Raw genomic sequence first — 21,767 nt, 5'->3', positions numbered from 1 at the left:
TCTGAACCCAAATTCCTACTTGAGGCTCTGAGGCCCGCCTGGGGGGCAAGTCCCTTTCCTACCTGGGCCCTCGTTATTGTAATTTTCTTCCTTTACAGCTGAGGCAGTGTACGGACCATCTCCTCTTTAGGAAGCAGCTTAAGACTTTTATTTTCTGTTTCTAGTCTATAATGGGCTGCTGTCTCAAACCGCCCGTCCAAGCGCAGAGATACCCCTTCGGGGGTCGATTCTGGCGCTCAATAAATAAATAAATTCTTTAGATGCCTGGAAAGGAGATTTACAATGAGAGGTACTAGCAGCCAAACTAACATTAAAATATGCATGCTGAAAGTCACATTAGGCCAAATAAAAAAAAGGTAAGGCAATACCATTTCTTCACGATATATTCTTGGGTCCAATAATCCGTAATATACGGGGTCACGCACTACCTTTTGAGACAAAATTACAGAAAAGGGGCATGTCCGCCATTAACATGAAAGCATGGTATGGGGCCCTTGTAAACAAAATATGCAGATTTCTTTAATTTGGACAGCGCCCCTTCACGGGCGTCCATGCAGCGGAGGAGGGAAGGGAGGAATGGAGCGCATTTAAAAGTTATACCGCGACGCCCATTAAGCGGGCAAGGCGCTGAGTTACTAAAACATGATGGAGCGGCAACAGTTTGGCAAGAGGCGCATACCCACGCAGCCGGCACTTTAAATTAAAAGTAAATAAATAGAAAAACATAAAAGTAGTGCGGTGGTATGCAAATAAAATAAGAAATGCAAATGAAAAGTCTGTTAGGAAGCAGACGCCATTACTGAAGATGGGGTCCCATGAGTGCTGTGTACATTAATCTAATAGAGACATCTAGCTGCAGATTCCTTACCTTTAAATTTCCCAGGCATCAGGCTGGATCCCGAAACGTTTGCTGAGCAATATCCCTTAAGCGCGGCGTTGGGTGGCTCCATTCGGCTCCACATGATGGCATCGGTAACGTCTGTTATGAGGTTGCGGTGCCTATATATGCGCCACCCAGGAGCGCAGAAGTCAGTTCTTTTATTTCTGAGCCAGTTAAGCACCAAATCAAGAAGAGCTAACACTCTGCCGCTTTTTTTAAAATTTATATAAATCTTTTTATTAAACGGACTCAACAACAAGGCATAGTATCACAAAGTCAATATGGAGGGTACCGCAAAAACAAATATACATAATAATACAGTAAGCTTATGCAGTGGAAATCACGGGGAAGGGGAGACATCATCATCCTGTACGCGAGGGTGGGTACAAATGTTTCCACGGTAAAAATTCCAAGGGACCATATCTTGGACCATTTACGGGGACAGCCACGGGCCGTATACACAAACTCTCTCTTTGCATACACCAGTCAAGGTCTTTTTTCCAGTCCGTAATTGTGGGTGCATGTGAGGCCCCCCTGAGCTGCGCAATGTTCCTTTTGGCTATCATGCAGCAGAGTGTGACCCATTGTGTGGCATGGGTGGTGAGGTCTGTCGGTTCCCAGATATTAAGGAGGCATCTGGGCGCTTCTGGCTGGATCTTAGCCTCCAATATTTCGCTCATGATTGCATGTATCTTAGGCCAGAATTCCTGGATTGGTCTGCAGTGCCATAGAATGTGCATGAAAGTGCCCGGTTGAGAGCATCCCCGTCTACAGGACCCATCCGTCTGACCTCCCATGTGCACCAGTTGGGGACCTGTTACATATATTCTATGCAGGATTTTCAGCTGCACAAGCCGGAGCCGCGCTGATATTGCAACTGTTTTAGGGGATGAGATCAACGTCTGCCAACTTTCGTTGTCTAGTTCGATGCTGTCTCCCGTCCATTTCTCCCGCAGTGGGGTTAGGGGATCGCTCATGTTGTTGATAAGTTTTCTGTAAGTTAAGGATATAGCCCTTTCGGGCAGATGCCCATCTAGCAGTCTGTCCTCTAATGGGGAGCTATCAGGTGGGGAGGCATCACAAGGCAGTGCGGATTGTAATGCGTGGCGGACCTGAAGATATCTGAAAAACTCAGAGTCCGCCAGTGCGTGTTGACTTTGGAGAGTGCTAAAAGGTTTAACCCCCCCCTGCGTCCCATAGGTCTCCAATATTGGAGATTCCAATCAGGTCCCATTTGTCGAAGCCTTTGGAATTACCCAAGTCCCCTAGTTTTTGGGAATCCCACAGTGGGGTGGCAAGTGTTAATCTATTGTTCCAGCCCAGAGATTGGGTTGCAGCATGCCAGATCTTGACTGTGTGCTTGGTAGGCCCAGTCAGTGGGTATCTGTCAGGTTTGGAATACAGTGCTCGGGTGTAGGCCCCGTTTGGAAGGATCCAGCGGTCCATACGGAACCCCGGAGCGTCAGGGCGATCGTAGGTGCCGTGGTTTATTGCTGTGAGGTGTGCAGCCCAGTAGTATTTTCTTATGTCTGGTAGCCCGATTCCACCGTCGTACCAACTGAGTGTGAGTTTCGGTAAAGCAATGCGCGGTCTCCCACTCCAAAGAAGGTCCCTCTGGAGTCCTTCGATTTCCTTAAAAAAGGAGTTTGGGACAGGGTCAGCCGAATTTTGTAATGCATAGAGGAAACGGGGCAGGGACATCATTTTAAATAGGGCTGCCTTACCTAATAGAGAGATCGGGAGTAATTTCCAGTTTATGATGTCGCTTTTAAGCCTCTGCAGGGGTGGAACCAGGTTGCGGGCATATCTGATCGCTGGGTCAAGAGAGATGAATATGCCTAGATATTTAAAGCCTTCAGTAACTATTGATATGGGGCAGTCTCGGGGCAGTTGGGGAGAGTTTCCACGGAGAACATATATGAGTGATTTTTGCCAATTAACTCGAAATCCAGAATACCTCCAAAAACGTCTAAGATGTCGAATACCACAATCAAGGATCTCTTGAGGGAGGTGAGATAAAGGAGGAGGTCATCCGCATACAAGGAAATACGGTCTTCCCAGTCTGCCGACCACCGCATCCCTCGGACTACTGCATCTTTACGGATCCATGCTGCAAGAGGCTCGAGGGCTAGAGCAAACAGTAAGGGAGAGAGGGGACAGCCCTGGGGGTGCCGCGACTAAGTGTGAAGGTTTCGGATTTTTTGTTATTCACAACCACTTGCGCCATTGGTGCGCTGTAGAGCAACTTCACCCATCTGATGAATATCGGGTCAAATCCTAATTTTGTTAGTACTGCGAAGATATATGGCCATTCAAGGGTGTCGAATGCCATAGTAGCATCCAGGGACACTATGACTGCATCTTCGCGAATGGTCGGTGCCCTACCCAGTACCCCGTGCACTCTGCGCAGGTTTAAGGCAGTGTTCCTTTGAGGCATGAATCCTGATTGGTCAGGATGCACTAATTCTCCTATCACTTTAACTAATTACTCTGCCGCTTTTTAGCAGGTTTTTTCTTGGCTTTTGTCAAATTAAAAAAAAATTACATTTCGTGTGCGACAGATGTCTTGGAGGAAGGCAGGTTACAAGCCGTGCGGTGCCGGTCAACGCACGATGTGGGTCACCGATCCCCACCTCTTCTGCCTCTGGTGTCTCGAGCGCGACCATGACTGATGGGCCATGGCTTCAAAGGCCCTGAAGGAGCGAGCTCTGAAGCTCCTCGTGGCCCGGCAGTCGTCACAATCCAGTGAGAGTCTTCGGAGGTCCCGGTCCCAATCGAAGAAGAGGTCGCTCCCTGAGCCCCAAGTCCTCTTCTTCCCACTCAAGGTTCTCAGGACACTCGGGAAGGAGGCATGAGAAGAGGAGGAAGTCAAAGCGGACTTCACCACCTCGGCTGGCGTCCTTCATCAAGAAAGGTAAGGAGCACCGAGGCTCAAGGCACAGTTCTGCGGAGTCAACGTCATGCCTTCCTCCATTTTCGGGAGCCGGGGCGACTCCCGCTTTAATAATATAATGTTACGAGGCCATGCGTCACGTATTTGTGCAGAACAACCCTGCTGATGAGACCTCAGGCCCTGCAGACTCAGAAGGGGCCCCATCAGATTTGACGCTGTCAGCTCCGGCCATGGCGGTGGGGCCTGAAGGATCCGAAGGATCCAATCCCGGATCCGAGTCGATGCGACCTCCTCCAGCGTCGGACCTGAAGTCTGAGCCAACGGTGCCCCCGGTGCTCATCGGCGGTGCCAGCCCAATCTTCGACGACAGAGCTAGAACGACGTCACTAGACTCTGATTGCACCCAGGGGTTCTATGTTGTCACCTGAGAACTTTGAGGATGTGCTAGGCTAAAGAGAGGAATGAGAGGGGTCTATGGACCCTCTGGAATACCAGGATGTCTCTAGATGAACTTGGACTGGTATGGGGAACTTGGAGGGGCCAGTGGACTAGATACTTTCCCAGATACTGGCATGCTTTCTCTGCCAACAGTGGCTAAGGAGGAGGGGGTATCCTATGCCATGGTGGTAAAGAGGGCAGCTGAGGTTTTTGGACTAGAGCTGCCCTCAGTGTAGGTCAGGACTAATCTCCTGACTGATGTGCTTCAAGCAGGGGCTTCAACTTCCAAACCCTTTTGCCCTTTAATGATGCACTTACTGACGTCCTTCTAGGCACGTGTTCCAAGCTTAGCACAAGTTCTTCATCCAACACCCCAAACCAGAAAGCTTGGTGTTGCAGGCCTCTACGTCCCAGGGCGTGTTCCCTTCCGCCCCTCCGGATGGGGAATCTAAGAGGCTGGAGTCATTTTGGGAAAAACTGCCTTCCCACAGCCTGGCATTGCAGTCTGTGAATACCACACACTTATTGGGCCATTTCTCCCATTCCCTTTGGGAGATGGTTGCGCAAGTGCTGCCACAGGTCTCGAAGGAGGCCTGGGCTGTGCTCTCTCAAGCCGTCAAGGATGGAAGAGATGCAGCAAAATTCACCATATGGTGTGGCCTAGACACAACTGATTCGCTGGGCAGGTCAATTTTAATGACAGTGGCCTTAAGATGTCACGTCTGGCTTAGACCAACTGGCTTCTCGGGCGATATCCAAGCCAATCTGATGGACATGTCCTTTGATGGAACAAGTGTTTATGGGGAAAAGGCAGACTCAGCCCTGGTCAGGTTCAAGGACTCTCGAGCTATGGCCAGATCCATGGGCCTCTCCTTCACTCCTCATGGCCAGTCTTTCTTTCACCCCTTTCGTGGCAACAGAAGGCGTTTCCAGCTGCGTCAGCCACCTTCCTGCACAGACTTCCCAAGCCGTCTGAGGACGTGGACGGGGTTCATTCCGATACAGTAATGGAGGCCAGAGTACGTCGGCCACACTGCCCCACGGACGCCGCAGCCTCCAGGCACTCATAGGTTGATTCTGCAGGACCATACTACTCCAGTTGTTGGGAGAATTTGTCATCTCCCCCACTGGAGATCCATAAATTCGGACATGTGAGTCTTCCAGATCGTCCAGGAGGGCTATTCTCTGCATTTCCTCCCTTTTCCTCCTCTCATTCTGCCAAATCGGGAACAGCTGACGGAGGATCATTTAAGGTTGCTCCAAGTGGAAGTTACAGCTCTCTTGGCCAAAGGTGCTATAGATAGGATCCCTGTTTCAGTAGACAGTGGTTGTTATTCCCGCTACTTTCAGATTCTGAAGAAGAACAAAGGGTTGCGGCCCATTTTAGATCTTTGGACGTCAATATCTTCCTCAAGAAGGAGAAGTTCAAGATGCTCACTCTGGCTCAGGTCTTGTCTGCCCTCGACTTAGAAGGCTGGATGGTGGCATTGGACCTGCTGAATGCGTATTTTCACATTCCCATCCTGCCGGGACCCAGGCGTTACCTGCGGTTTAAGGTAGGCCGCAAGCACTTTCAGTTTACCGTGCTCCCCTTCGGCCTTACCAGTGCCCCTCGGGTGTTCACCACGGTGATGGCAGTGGTCACAGCTCATCCGAGCAGGATAGGAGTGGCAGTCTTCCCCTACCTCGAGGCACAGGCTGTTGAAGGCGTCCTCGCCCCAGGCAGTCGTCTCCCACATTCAGACTACGGCCGACCTCCTGCATTCGCTGGGGTTCTCTGTAAACGTGCTGAAGTCACACCTGACTCTTTCTCAGATCCTCTCTATCAATGGGGCAGTTCTGGACACAGTGCCGTTTTGAGCCTATTCTCCCTAGCAGGGAGTCCAGGATATTAAGGTTATGATTCCGATGTTTCAGCCTCTATCCTGGTTTCAGTGAGACTGACTCTGTGTTGGGCCTCATGGCCTCCTGCATCCTGTTGGTAAAGCATGCCAGGTGGCTTATTCAGGCTCTGCAGTAGGACCTGAAGTTCCAATGAGCACAGCATTGAGGAAATCTCACCCACTTGGTCCAGATCTCGAAAGGAACTGCTAGAGATCTGCAGTGGTGGGTGACAAACCGCGATTGGATCAATAGCAGACCACTCTCCCTTCCCTAGCCAGATTTCACAGTCATGACATATGCATCACTACTGGGATGGCGCAGCCATCTGGGAGAGGTGAAGATCAGGGGACACTGGTCTCCGGGGAAGACGGGGCTCCACATAAATTTGTTGGCGTTCCGAACGATCCAATAGGCATTGAAGGCATTCTTACCTCTCTCAAGGGGAAGCTGGTGCAAGTGTTCATGGACAAGACCACAGCCATGTGGTACTGCAACAAGCAGGGCAGGGTGGGGTCATGGATCCTCTGTCAATAGGCCCTGTATCTCTGGATATGGCTGGAACAGCAGGGCGTAACCCTGGTGGTTCAACACCTGGCAGGTTCTCTGAAAACCAGAGCGGACGAACTCAGCCGTCGATGCCTAGCAGATCAAGGATGGTGTCTCCAGTCAGAGGTGGCACAAGGTCTCTTTCAGCAGTGGGGAGAACCTTGTTTAGATTTGTTCGCCTCCAAAGAGAATGTGCAGTGTACGGAATAGTGTGCACTGGAGTTTCCAAGGCGGCTATCGCTTGGAAACACCTTTCATCACGAGTGGAGCTCAGGTCAGCTATGCGCCTTTCCGCCCATACCACTCCTGCTCAGGGTTCTGAAGAAGAACAGGAGCGGCCGGGCCCCAATTCACCCTTGTGGCTCTGGACTTGGCGAGGAGAATCTGATATCCAGTTGATAGCTTTTGACCTTCCTCCCGAAGTCTGTAACATTATTCTGGTGGCCAGGCGTCCCTCCACTAAGACGGCATATGCCTGCCGTTGGCAGAAGTTTGTTTTATAATGTACAGAAAGGTCTATTGACCCTCTTTCTGCTTCTCTTTCTAATGTCCTTTTATTCATTCTGACCCTTACCCATCAGGGCTCTGCCTTGGGAACTCTCAAGGGTTACCTTTCTGCTTTTCGGCTGCCAGACAAGCCCTCTCTCTTCAACTCTACCTTTGTACATAGATTTCTGAAAGGGCTGGCTCACCTGTTTCCACATACGCCCTTTGTTATGCCGAAGTGGGACCTTAATTTGGTCCTCACCTATCAGATGGGTGCTTCTTTTGAGCCTTTACACAATTGTCCCCTCCAGCTTTTGACCATCCAAACAGCCTTCTTGGTGGCGATTACATTGGCCCAGAGGGTGAGCGAACTGCAGGCATTATCTTGCTCACCTCCTTATCTTATGTCCTTTCTGGACAAGGTGGTGCTTAGCATGCAAGCATACTTTTTGCCAAAGGCTGTGACCCATTTCCATCTGGGTCAGTCCACTAGGAAGAGGAACGTCTCCAGCAGCTGGACCGAAAAAGAGCGTTTTCGTTCTACCTTGACCGCACGAAAGAGTTCCGGGTAGATGACCAACTCTTTGTGGGGTACTTGGGAACAAAGAAGGTAAGGGAAGTGCAGAAAAGGACCATCTCTCGCTGGGTTCTCTGCATCAAGATCCATTATGCCCTGGCAAAGAACAAGCCCCCTGAGGGATTAAGGGGCTATTCCACCAGGGGAAAGGCTGTGACTATGGCCTTGGCTCGGAGTGTCCCAGTCCAAAACATCTGTCAGGCAACCACATGGGTATCGTTGCACACATTTCCAAAGCACTATTGCCTGGACGGCCAAGTCCGCAGAGATGGGCCCTTCGCCAGCTCGGTCCTGCAGGATTTTCTACTTTAAGGTAATGGTCCGCACCCACAGCCAGGATGGTATGGCTTGGGTATCTAATTCAAAGATGAGGAATCTATAGCTAGAAGTCTCTATCAGTTACTTACCTTCAGTAACACATATCTGATAGAGACTATCTAGCTGCAGATTCCTTACTGCCCTGTTCATACCTTCCCACTTTGCAGACTAATATTGTAGGGCTAAAGTTACTTCCATTTCAGAGCCCTAGTTTTGCACACAACTACGTCAGTTACTTCGTGGCTCTGCGCTTCCGACATAGAAAAAACAAAAAGTACTGATGTCCTTGTGCCTGGGTGGTGCCTATATGGGCAACGCAACGTCATAACCGACATTATCAACGTCACGCGGAGTCGAATGGAGCCACCCGACACTGCATGCAAGGGGTATTGCTTAGCAAAAGTTTCCAATCCAGCCTGACGCCTGAGAAATTCAAAGATAAGGCATCTGCAGCTAGATGGAGTCTCTACCAGATAATGCGTTAACGAAGGTAAGCAACTTGTTCTTTAAGTAAACAGTTCTCGGAACTGCAAATGAAAGCACCCAAGTTAGGACACATGTAAAAGGGCCAGTCCTCATGGCAGTTAACAGCAGACAATGGAGGTACTTAGGAGGGACTAATAAGTCTATCAAAAAATCAGAAGCCAACATTTACAAAGCACAATGACATAAGCCAATGAAAAATATAGGCGGTAAGTGGGCGGAGCTTCGAAGTCCATACCGGAATACAGCATGCCTCACAGAGCAGCCCATGCACTGCCCAGGCTCGACCCTAAAAATATACTACAGAGGAAAGAGAAAAGGTGTTATGAACTCTTAATGTGCCAACTGTCTATATAAATTTGCTGACATAAAGGAACCACAAATACTGTGAAGAAACAACACCGGAATACAGGACAAGTGTGTTATACTCTATGTGCTTATGTATCCCTATATTGCAGTATCTTTCTATTCCTGCTTATTGTATTCTCTCATAGAATGTTAATGCGTTGCCTAGCTGCCTCGTTGTAGAATTCTGTGATTCAAATGGTAATGTGAGCTGTTGGAGTTGGATGTCTCTAGCGCTGGCTCTCTAGTCTGCTGTGTAGCTTTTCTGCAATAAACTCTAGTTCAACTCTCCACTGGCTACGAGCAGATTACTACAAAGTGTGAGAGCAAGGCAAAATAAAGTTCGAAATGTGTCTGCAATCAACAGACTAGGAATATAAAGCCCATAGCTGTGCAAGTAAAGTGTGGCATGAACAGGTTGATGCTGCTAATGCACTAAGGAGTATTGGTTTTAATTCATTTTGTGCTCAGCATAATGTCTATTGTGGTCTGGCATGGACAATGCACCATTGTTGCATTGGGGAACTAGGCACACCACAGATATGATTAATGACAAAAATTTCCCACAGTGCAGGAGCTCACAACAGCTTTCTTATTAGCGCTGGAATCATTTCCCCATGATTATAGGAGCTGTGAAAAACCCCAGGGTTATAGAGTGAGCTAATCTTGTAAGCTAGGAGCTTGCAGTTTCACTACCATTTTTATGACTTTGGAGAGGTCTTTTGTGGAAATCGCAAGACTCAAGGTGTGCAAATATAGAGCAGTCACTATGAAATCCAGCTTTGCTCATCATGTGCCGCTTTTCTCAAATAACATTCGAATAAAATAAGGAAATTTAAGGGCAAAAAATAAACCTCATCATTATTTCACCCTGTTAGTTAAATCATGCAGAACTTTGTACATGACTGCAGACTGGAATTTAACTTCTACTTCAAAATGGTTGCACTTGTTCAATACCTAAAGATATGGGATTGTGCGGTGTGTCCAGCAGCTTCTCATTGTAGCCCTCAGCAACTTTCTTCAGTTCACTTTGAAGATACACATACAATTCCTAAAAAGGAAAAAAACGAAATCGAAATTACTTTAAATGAGCTTTCAAAAGTGAGTTGTTTTCTTTAGAGGAAATGGACAGCTGTAGCACATGAAAAGTTTTAAATAATTATAATTAAATACATACATAAAATGTGGGGAGGGTGTGAGGGGGGGGGGGATTGGTGTCTGCGGTGGTATGGGCGCGGGGCAGATGTTCCAAGAGAACATGACTCACAAAGAGACAAAGCTTTGAGTAAGTCATGGGACCTCTCCCCTCCCTCAAAAAGGTTAAGGAATTGCGTATTATACTCTTCACGTCTGCATATATGGTTTTATGCCATGTTATTTGTTCATGTTTCATTGTTTTCACAAAAAATATTCAACAAAAACAAGAAGGCAAGAAATTACATTTGAACAGTTTGTTAAAATCACACTGAAGAGATGAAGCGATCATGTGACTATTAGAAGAGTTGTTTCCTTCTCTAAAGTAAATATTACATGCAATCTGTGAGAAGGTAAACAGAAGAAATAGCTTTTATAATGAAGGCTAACCAACGAGATGCCTTTACAATGAAGGCATTATAATGACAAAGTCTTTAAAATGCAAGTTTTTACAAAAGGTTTTTTTTTTTGTTTTGTTTTTTAAATGAGTACGCCATTACCACGGATGCCTTTACAACGAATAAAGTTGTAAAAGCATAAATGATGAAGGCATACTCGTAGTAAAACCAATTACATGTAAATATATTGGTAAGTATATTAGTAAGTATTAATTATGTGTGTGTGCACGTGTGTGTGTGTGTGTGTGTGTGTGTGTGTGTGTGTGTGTGTGTGTGTATATATATATATGTATTAGGGTGGCAAGGGTATATTTAAAGGTTCAGGGTGGGTATGGGTTTTTGGGTGGCAAGGGTAATTTTAGGGTGGGTATGGGTTTTTGGGTGGCAAGGGTATTTTTAGGGTTAATGGGATATGGGTGTCAAGGGTATTTTTAGGGTTAATGGGATATGGGTGTCAAGGATATTTTTAGTTTTAGGGTAGGTATCAAGGGAATTTTTAAGGAGATATATATATATATATATATATATATATATATATATTACCTACTGGCGGTCGCCAGTAGGTAGTTATAGTTAGGACCCCTTTTCCATAGGAAAACCTCAACATTCTATTTTGAATAACTTTGGCGCCGGTCGATGAATCCTCGCGAATTTCTCAAAATAGGTGGGGCGCTACGCTCCGCTCCTACCCTGAAAGTCTCGGGGGGATCCGTCAAGCGGGGGCTGAGATAAAAGGGGGGTCCCAAAACGCGTTTTCCCCATGCATTTTTCCATAGGACCTTTAGAACGAGCTACAGCCCGAACGGCTGAACAGAATTACTCGAAATTTGGCAGAGAGGTAGTCCCTAGGTCAAGGAAGTGCCTTTTGTAGGTTTGGTGTAAATCTGTTCAGTAGATTCTGAGAAAATAGCCTTTAAATCAATATATATATCTGAGCCCGCTTACGGTACGCTTACCGTACGCTTACCGTAAGCGTACGGTGGCGTGCGCGAGCGCGATTCTGATTGGCTCTTAGATCTTAGTAAACATTCGAATCGGCCGAAACCAGGAAGCGGCGGCCGCCATTTTGTGTATTTCACTCAGAAAAAAAAGAGTGAAAACAAGAAAAGGGGGCAATGAGGAGAGTTACAGACCCCCTTACATTTGTGAGGGGGTCAAAGAAGGACTGTAAAGTACAAAGAAAACATTTATTGATTTTAAAAAAAATCACGGGGTACGCGTACGGTAAGCTTACGGTAAGCGTACGGTAGAAAAAAAAAAAAAAAAAATGAAAATCAGATTTAAGTGTTTAGATATTAGGGGGCTCTAAAAAGAGCCGTTGTGTTTATGAAATGATTTTTTAGTGGTACCTACAAGTAAGTACCGATGCAGAGTCTAAGGTTCAAGAGGAAGACTGTTCCCTTCATCATTGAAGTGCACACCATCTCCTCTATAAATGTCTTGCATGTCATAACGCAAGTTGTTGTGGTAAACTGCGTAAAGTGGGCGCGCGGTGCGCGAAGCGCACCGCGTGCTCACTGTGCGCGCACGGTGCGCGAAGCGCACCGTGCGCGCACGGAACGAACTGCGTTAAGTGGGCGCGCACGCCACGAATGGCGTAAAGTAACTTAGCATTTAAAAAACCGTACAAATTCACTGAAAAAACCATAGGTTTCACACACGTTATAGTTAGGAATTAGCATTTAAAAAACCTTGCAAATTCACTGAAAAAACCATAGGTTTCACACATGTTATAGTTAGCGGAAATTTTACTGATAAAAAACCAATGAAATTCCCCCGTTATAGTTAGTGCAGGCAACTATAACTCACGCGACCGCAATCTTCTGCTGATGACATATGTGTCTTTATGAAAAAAAAATATTTGTAATATATGTATAGCTAAAAATGTATGGAAGAAGACATTGGCAAATAAGTGTCTAAATACAGTATTAGCATCAGCAGAGGATTGCAGTCGCGTGAGTTATAGTTGCCTGCACTAACTATAACGGGGGAATTTCATTGGTTTTTTATCAGTAAAATTTCCGCTAACTATAACATGTGTGAAACCTATGGTTTTTTCAGTGAATATATATATATATATATATATATATATATATATATATATATATATATATATATATATATAATTATTGGCAAGTGTTAAATATATATAGAACACTTGCCGATAAATACATTTTTCACCACACAGGTCTTTACCATGCATGCCTTTTACCACAAAAATGATATATATGCTGGAGCAGAGTTTTCATTTAGAAAATTCAGGGGCTTTTGAAGCTCTAGTATGTCTATGCGTTTTATTAGATATTAATAAATAACAAATTAATTATTTGTCTTGTGTAAGTATGTATTCATTAATCAATTCGTTTGTCTTAACATAAGAGAAAGTTACACGAGGGTTAGCATGCGTGTGCTGTTTTTGTTTTCTAAAAAATAACGTGCAAGTTTTCATGTTTAAACGTTGCTGTGTGCTGTTTATTTTAAGCACAAAACGCTGTCTGAATTAATGCTTTTTTATGTTGCAAAAGCTAGATAGATGCATACACAAGGGTATTAGTGGGGTTAACACTGTTTAATCATTATGCTGTAGTAACGTTATTTTTATTTCTTTTAATTGAGATGGTCTATTGTGGCCTATGGAGGCCTAATCCATGATGGCTAATTTTGAGAGCCTGGCCTCGAGTGAATATGTGAAAGACGTGACGAGAGAGACCCCTGCTGGAAATGGTCTTGAGGGTGACTGACCATGGTCCTTCTATGAAACTTTCCATGAGGACAGCAGCAGTTTTGGGTGTTCTCCAAGAAAAGTGAAAGTGTCCTTGGCAATCTCGAAAGACAAAGGAGCCGTAGAGGAAAACTCTGAACTGTGGCTCGATGGCCGAGGAGAAACCGGATTAAATGTGATACATGTTTTATTTTCTTGGTTCCTGTTCCGTAGTCTTCGCTATGTGTATTTTTCCTGAGCGGAGGTTCAAAAATGTTGCAATGTTGCATCCTTTCCTTCTCGCTTTGCTCAGTGATTCAGCGTATTCTTGCAAACTTGATGAGTCTTTCCATTGTAATTTTTATTATAAAAACTGTTAGCTTAGGGAGGGATCTTGCCACCCTTTTGCCACTTGCCATTTTACCTTTGCCGCGTGAGGTTGCGTTGCTGAGGATCGATGCTGAGGACTTCGTCTTGAGAGACTTTACCGAGAGACTTGTCCTGACCCGTTCTGACACTTAGTTAGAATAGGTAACTATGAGAAATGATTTATTCTGATTGATTTTACTTTGACTAATTTTAGATAAAGCAATATAATTTTAAACATGGTGTTGAATTTTCTTTCTTGTCAATTATTGGGTTTATATTGTTGATCATTATTGTATATGTTGTGTAGATTATGTTATTGATTAGGACAGTCACTAAACCAGATCTGATCGACCTGATATTGATGCAGGGTGTTTAGGTGTTTCTTTCCACAGGTTTATTGCTGGTAGAGTATTTGAGCGTATGTTAGTGAAATGGGCCCTAGCGTATGATGAATGTATGTGCGTGTAACTGTGTGATTACTCTATCCGTGGTAGTGGGCATATTTTAGATACCCTGATCTCTATCAATTTCCTGGTAGCAGAGTGATGATGGTTTTAGATGGTTGTCTTGATCTGATAAGATTGCTTGTACATTGGCTTATTGATTATTGATTTTATTTTGTCAATATTGGTATATGTACTAATATTATATGTTGAAGTCGTCATGTTGAGTTATATGTAGTGCTTCTGGAACTTGGAAGCTGTTGTAGCAGTTCCGTAGTAGGGCAGAGGGAAGTATATGCTGCTCTCGGGAAAGACGGGATTGTAAGGAATAACGTGTGACAATTGAAGTTGCGCGTTCACATTGTCTGGGTTCAGAATCAGTGACATCGTCGTATGTTACTATTAGAATATATTTCTAGTATGTAAGGAGTGTGTATCGTAGTGAAGGTTATCTTTGAAACTCTGGTCTTAAGTCCCAGGGATCCGTAAGGATTTCCGTTAAAGCTTATCGCGGGAGGAGTAATAGGTATTCTCTGAGCTTGTTTGAGGAACTGGGCGAGGTTGCTTAGTTAATGTATGTTATAATTCTGTAGTGGGACAGATTGTGCGCTGTTTCCCGAGAACAGGATTCTGTGCGTATGTACTATATTTTTCTTGCATGAATGTGCGTGAAAGTTTGTACATTTAGTTGATTGTAAGACTCTTTGGATAAGTCCTAGAGGAAACAGTTAATGAATGTATGTTAGTAGGGCAGAGTAGAAGAAGTGCTACTGTGTCAATGAAAGGTTTCTTATGAAAATAGACTCTCTTTTACTATTCTGTGGTTAGCGAAGCGGACAATGGAGATGTTTTAATGTTGTAACTAATAGATTTTGTAGAAATTTTGACACGAAGTCTACTGAGAGATTTTGTAAAGGAGGGTAGACGAGTGACAGAAGACAGAGACAAACTGCAGCGACTGTTGACGTCAGAAAGTCCGCGCTCTGATTGGATAGTGGACCAGAATAGGGTTCGCGCTAGGATTGGTGCGTTAGTGTGAGTCGCGCAGGGATTGGAAGAGCTGTTTAGTGACGTAGACGCTCCAGGATTGGTGCGTTAGTGTGAGTCGCGCTGCTATTGGTTGAAAAGCTCGTATTGTATATTTATAATACGGAGAGAGTAGAGAGTTTTTAGTAAGCGCTAAAATGTATTATCAAGAGGAAAAAAAGAAAAAAACATTCTTTGGGAAAGTTAAAAAGTGGTTTACCAAGGATAAAGAGGTTAAAACGAGAGAGGGTGAGTTGCTACCTCCAGCGAAAACACCTGCATCCTTCATGGTTGCGAAATATGGATTACATACCTGTATATGGTTGCAGAATTGGGTTAGGTATACTAAAGAAGATGGTGTTCTAGCATTTCCAGAACATGGTTCATTTAATTTGGCCGTGTTGAGAAATTTACGGGAGAAGATGGTACGTCTGGACCCGAAGCCGAGACCTACGCAGTTCGAGGCTTTAGTGGAATGGGAAGAGGAAGTTCATGAGCGAGAAAAGCAAAGGTCTGGAGGGTATTACAGGAATATGTTTGGGAGGAGACATGATCGTGAAACACATCATGATCGGATGAAAAGATGGCGAGATGTTAATATGTCAGAGGGATTATATCCTATGAGAACAATTGAAGAGGGAGCAGTTGGAGTTAATGAGTATGATGATGAGGTCTTAAATGACATGATTTACAAGAGACCACCCCCATATAGACCAGAACCAGATGAGAGTACACCAGTTGTTTCTCCGATAAGAGATACAGTCTGTATTATTGAGAAAGAAAAAGTGACACCTGAATCAAGAAGTAATAGTTCTTTCAGGGAGAGAGAAAATCGAAGTAGTGAGGAAAATGCCAGAAAATTAGCAAAAACGACAACAGAACTGACTGAGAAAATTAGGGAGTTAACGAAGAATCTGGAAGCTGTTACGGTGCCTGTAACAATAGGTCCGGTTATGCCTGTGTTTGACAAACAAAGAGCAGGTGAGAATGGACTAGTGATTCCATATGTTGGGAATAATCTGACAAATTCAGTTGGTCCTTCAGGAGATTCAGATAAAAGAGCAGAAAGAAGTGACCTGAGACAAACAAGACATGACACATGTAGTGAACTATTGGATGCTAGTGAACCTAGTTGTTCAGGGATGCCAATATTAGAACCGCAGAAGAGAGTGGTTCCAGTGAGAAAAACTGCTGAAATAACAGTTGATGATTTAAATGATTGGATGAAGGTTCTTCAGAAAAAGGATAAGGATTCACAAGTTATTGATGTGGCTAGGTTACGTATAGAATTAGAAGAGCTTGTGACAGGAACAGTTCCAGCAGAAATCCTGAAGAGTCATCATGATGGTGAGCTATTGTTTATGTGTAAAAGTGTTACCTGGAGAGCAAGGAATACACATGACAGGCTAAGAGCAATAGCAAATGAACAAGGAGTTGACATTGATAAAGTAAAAGCTTTACAGAGAACTTACAGGATGGATTTTACAGAGAAGGACATTGAAAATTTGAATGCTTCTGGTAGAACAGGACAGATTAAAGAAATGGTGGCATTATTGCGAAGATGGGGTGATGTTGAAAAGTGGAAGGATAGGTGGTATAAGAAAAGAGAGGAATCTGTAGATAGAACAACTTATTCAGCATTTCCAGTAAGAGAAAAGGAGAAAACAGTGGATAATTATCCTATGAGAGAAATACCTGGAGGAGGATATGTACATGTTCCATGGACCAGACAGGATATTTTATCATTTACGAATGATTTCCCTCGATTGAGAGAAAAGCCCGTCGAGTGGTATAGGCAGGTAGATAGGTTTGTGAAATTGTCAAAAGTGCTGTGGGTTGACCTGAATAGTCTGTTTGATATAATTGTTCCAGCAGACTTGTGGACTGAGTGTAAAATAGTTGTGAGTTGGCCTACTGAGGAATATCCAAGAGATTCAAGAACAGGGGCACCAGATCCAGAGGTAATGAGGAAGTATGATCAGGTGATGGTATACCTGAAGAGTAAAGTTCCTCCAAAAGAGACAGACTGGGTTAAGATAGATCGAACACAACAGGAAGCAAAAGAATCAGTTCATGCTTTTTACGAGAGGCTGATACTGGCTTTTAAACAATTCAGTGGAGATGAACACCTGGGTGACAAAGATTTGAGTCACTTTGTATACAGATTTGTATATGGCCTAAGACCTGAAATTGGTGAGAGAATTCGTGAACACACAGTGGATTGGCAGAGTAAAAAAGTAGATGAGATTCTGAGACATGCAAAATACTTCAGTGATGAAATTGAAGCAAAACAAAGAAAGCTGAAAGAGAAAGCAATGTGGGCACAAGTGAAAGTTGCAGAAAGACAGGAAGCACAGTTAGTGGAACAGGCGAATAATCCAGGAAATAATGCAGGAAATAGACCCAGATATGCAGGAAAAGGGAAAGGAAGTCTTGAGGAAGCAAAGAAAAAGTTCCCTTGTCACAACTGTGGCCAGCTGGGACATTGGAGATCTGAATGTCCTAATCCACCATTAGTGAGTAATGAGAATAAACCTTTAAATCAACAGGTGCAGAACCAGAATGAAGGGAATAATCAACAGCAACAACAGAAAGTTGTGAGACAGCAGAGTCAAGAGCCAAAACCGCCCTTGCCGCAGAATAGAGGGGTACAAAAATATAATCAGGACTCAGGATTCTACAATGATGAGCAGGTAAACAAACCAAGACGTTCTAACAAAGTACAGCAGTACTTGTTAAAGAGTGAAGGGAGTGAGTCTGAGGGTGATTATTGACGGTGCCGAAGAGAGGAGGAAGAGTGCATACTTGGTGCAACTCTAGAAATAGACCAGGCAGGACCATTTGTTGATGGGAAAATAAATGAGGAGAGTGTTACCTTTTTGGTAGACACAGGTGCGACAAGATCAACTGTCAGGTCAACAGATGTTAGAAATCTTCCTCTCTCGGATGAAGCAATCCAAGTAGTTGGTGTAGCCAATACACAAATCAGAACACGTCTTACTGAACCAGTAAGAGTACAGATAGGGAAATTTTCAGACATGCATAGATTTATTGTCTGTGATACGAGTCCAGTGAACCTGTTAGGTAGGGACTTATTGTGTAAGATGAATTGCACAATTTTTTGTACACCAGATGGAATAGCTTTTGAGACACCAGATGATGATGTTTTCTACCGAATGACTCTGGAAAATAGAGAAAGTGAGTTAATTGGTGCATTTGCTGTGTTTAATCCGGAGGATTTGCCTCAAGAGCTGAGAGACACGGTGAAAAGAGCAGTTTGGGATTTTACAGGAGAGGATGTGGGATTGATGAATAATGTAGATCCAGTGAAAATTGCAGTGAAAGAGGGAATTACATATCCTAACATTCCTCAGTACAAAATGACACCAGAAATAATTGAAGGGATAACTCCTATAATTGAGAAAATGATTCAGCAAGGAGTTCTGAGAGAACTACTGAGTAGTCCGTGTAGTTCACCGATAATGGGACTGAAAAAGCCCAATGGCAAATTTAGGATCGTACAGGATTTGAGAAAAGTTAATCAAATTGTGGTGGCATGTTGTCCTATTGTGCCAAATCCATCAGTGATTCTGTATCAAATTCCACATGATGCTGAGTGGTATACAGTGATTGATTTATGTCATGCGTTCTTTTCAATTCCATTGCATCATGATAGCCAGCCGATTTTTGCATTTAGGTTTGGCCAGCGTATCTTAGCATGGTGTCGAATCCCACAGGGGTATACAGAAAGTCCTTCGATATTCAATCAGTTATTGAAGAAATCGTTGGAGAGTTTGATTATGCCTGAAAACTCAGTGTTAGTGCAGTACATTGATGACCTACTGGTGGCATCAAAGACACGTGAAGCTTGTGAAGTGGATACCATAGCTTTACTGAATCATCTGGCAGATGGAGGATTAAAGGTATCTCCAGCCAAATTGCAATTTTGCAAGAAAGAGGTTCATTATCTTGGACACAATATTGAAAAAGGTCTGAGAAAAGTGACTACTGACAGGATCAGAATAATCAGAGAAATGAAAGCTCCAAAAACCCAGAGAGAAGTGAGAATGTTCCTGGGTATGGTGGGTTATTGTCGTCAGTGGATAATTAATTTTTCCCTGATAGCAAAGCCACTGATTAAACTGACAAAAAGTGAAATGACAGATCCATTAGATCTGGATGCAGAACAATTGGCAGCATTTGAAGAGCTCAAAAGTAAAATGTGTGAGGCTCCAGCTTTGGGTATGCCTGACTATGAGAAAGAATTTGAGCTGTACTGCAGTGAGAGAAATGGATGTGCACTTTCAGTGTTAATCCAGAAACATGGACAATTGAGAAGGCCTATTGCGTACTTCTCATCAACACTTGACCCTGTAGCTGTGGGTTTACCAGGTTGTCTGAAATCTGTGGCTGCAACATGCAGGAGCTTGGAACAGAGTGAGGGAATCATAATGGGATATCCTGTAAGGGTATTCGTACCTCACAATGTGGCAATTCTTTTGACAAGAAGCAGAACTCAGTACATGTCACATAGTCGGTTGACTAAGTACGAAAAAGTGATACTGGGTGCATCAAATGTGACTCTTGAGAGATGTGTGAATGTGAATCCAGCGACACTCTTGCCGGATATTGAAAACGTGGGTATAAAGATGGAAGATGATCATGATTGTTTGGATGTGCTTGAGTACTGTACGAAACCAAGACCAGACATAAGGGATATTCCCTTACCTGAGAATGACCATGTGCTGTTTGTGGATGGATCATGCTTGAGGAATGATGATGGTGTGCTATGTGCAGCATATGCGGTGTGCAAAGTTTCAGAGGTCATGGAAGCATCACCATTGAAAGGAGTGAAATCTGCGCAAGTTGCTGAATTAATAGCATTGACAAAAGCTTGTGAGATTGGGAAAGATTTGAGGACGACTGTGTTGACTGATAGTCAGTATGGATTTGGAGTGGTGCATGATTTTGGCCAACTTTGGCTACAAAGAGGTTTCTTGACATCGAGTGGAACTCCAATAAAGAATGCTGAAATGATTGGTAAATTGCTTGAGGCGATACAGCTGCCTAAAGAGTTAGCAGTTGTAAAATGTGCTGCCCATGGTCCAGGGGAGGATTTTATAACGATTGGTAACAGGTACGCCAATGATGTTGCGCAGTACTGTGCCAAGACCAATCAGTCCATTAACAGGGAAAGAGAGAGGGAAATGTCTTTTCTTTCTGTGATGTTTACTAATGTCCTAGAGACCTGGGATGAAGTGAAACAGTTACAAGATGAGGCAGGAGATGAAGAGAAACAAGATTGGATTAAGGCAGGATGTGCTCCAAGAGAAACAGACCATGTTTGGGTCTACAGAGATGGCAGACCAGTGATGCCTAACTCTATCTTGTCGTCAATGGCAAGGATGTATCATGGCCAGGGACATTTGGGGAGAGACGCGATGGTTAGGTCGTTTAAACAGACCTGGTACAATGCAAAGTTCAGGACAATTGCAGAGAGCATCTGTCAGAGGTGTTTGGTTTGTCAGCAATTTAACACTGGGAAAAAGACAGTGGTGAGTCTGGGAACAATAGGCAGAGAAGGAGGTCCTTTTACAAGAATGCAGATTGATTTCATTGAAATGCCCCAAGTGAACAGACTGAGGTATGTTCTAGTGGTAGTCTGTTTGTTTTCAAGGTGGGTGGAAGCTTACCCGACTAGAAGAAATGATGGATTAACAGTGGCAAAGTTACTGTTGAGGGAGTTGATTCCTAGATACGGGTTTCCAGTTACAGTTGAGTCTGATAGAGGTAGACACTTTCAGAATGAGCTCATGGGTTTGATTTGTGAAGCATTGAAAATTCAGCAGAAGCTACATTGTGCATACCGACCAGAGGCTTCTGGTGTGGTTGAGCAGATTAATGGCACAATAAAGAATAGGATTGGAAAGATGTGTTTAGCCACTGGCATGAAATGGCCAGATGTTTTGCCTTTAGTTCTGATGACAATGAGATCTACTCCAGATAGAACTACTGGTTTGAGCCCGCACGAGATAATCATGGGACGTGCTATGCGCCATGCATTCGTGCCTGTCAATAAGTTGGTGACAATAACTGATGACATGATTTTGGATTACTGTAAAGGCCTGGCTGACGCAGTTCATTCTGTGTTTCACCAGGTTGGAGAAGAAGCTACCACACTTGAGAAGAAGCAAGCCCATGATCTGAGTCCAGGAGATTGGGTGAGGATAAAAGTTCACAGGAGAAGAAATTGCTTGATTCCAAGGTGGGGAAGGCCAAGACAAGTTATTCTGACTACGACGACTGCAGTAAAATGTGCTGGAGTGAAGCACTGGGTACATGCAAGTCATACTCTGAGAGTTCCAAACCCAAAAGAAGGGACTGGTAAAGAGTATTTTGAAGAGTCAGATTCCAGTGATGATGAAGATACAGAATCAGTGGGGAAAGAAGTAGGAAGAGCTTCGAATGAACCACTGCGAGTATCAGAAAGGAGATCAGATTCTGTAAGAGAGCCTGAAGTTTCAAACAGCAGTGAAGGAAAAAGAAAAGAAAAAAGAAATCACACAGAGATTACTCCTGAATCAGAAGAGGAGGAGATTGAAGAACCACTTGAGATTATACTTGAAGAAGTAGGGTCAGAAGAAGATAGAGAGGGACAGATTGCGGAAGACCCCCGAGGAGGTGTAGGGAATATTCTTGAGGAGCTAGGTGAAGGGACAAGTAGACAGCAAGAAGATTGCGTGTCGGAGACCCGAGGAGGGACAGGAGTAGGGAAGTCTCAAACAG

At 44.2% G+C, this 21,767-nt stretch overlaps 1 protein-coding gene across 1 annotated transcript in view; it reads right to left on the bottom strand.

Annotated features, from left to right (window-relative positions):
• SEPSECS (Sep (O-phosphoserine) tRNA:Sec (selenocysteine) tRNA synthase) overlaps positions 1–21,767 on the bottom strand; it is a 208,348-nt gene that overhangs the window by 58,154 nt on the left and 128,427 nt on the right. Inside the window, exon 9 of the mRNA XM_085642333.1 lies at positions 9,808–9,901. Coding sequence (XP_085498459.1) covers positions 9,808–9,901 — 94 coding nt within the window. The remainder of the gene's footprint in view (positions 1–9,807; positions 9,902–21,767) is intronic.

Source organism: Triturus cristatus, chromosome 2_2, assembly GCF_964204655.1.
Source record: "Triturus cristatus chromosome 2_2, aTriCri1.1, whole genome shotgun sequence".
NCBI classification, from domain to species: Eukaryota; Metazoa; Chordata; class Amphibia; order Caudata; family Salamandridae; genus Triturus; species Triturus cristatus.
Note: the sequence above shows the minus strand (reverse complement) of the source record. Positions and strands in the feature narration are given on the sequence as shown.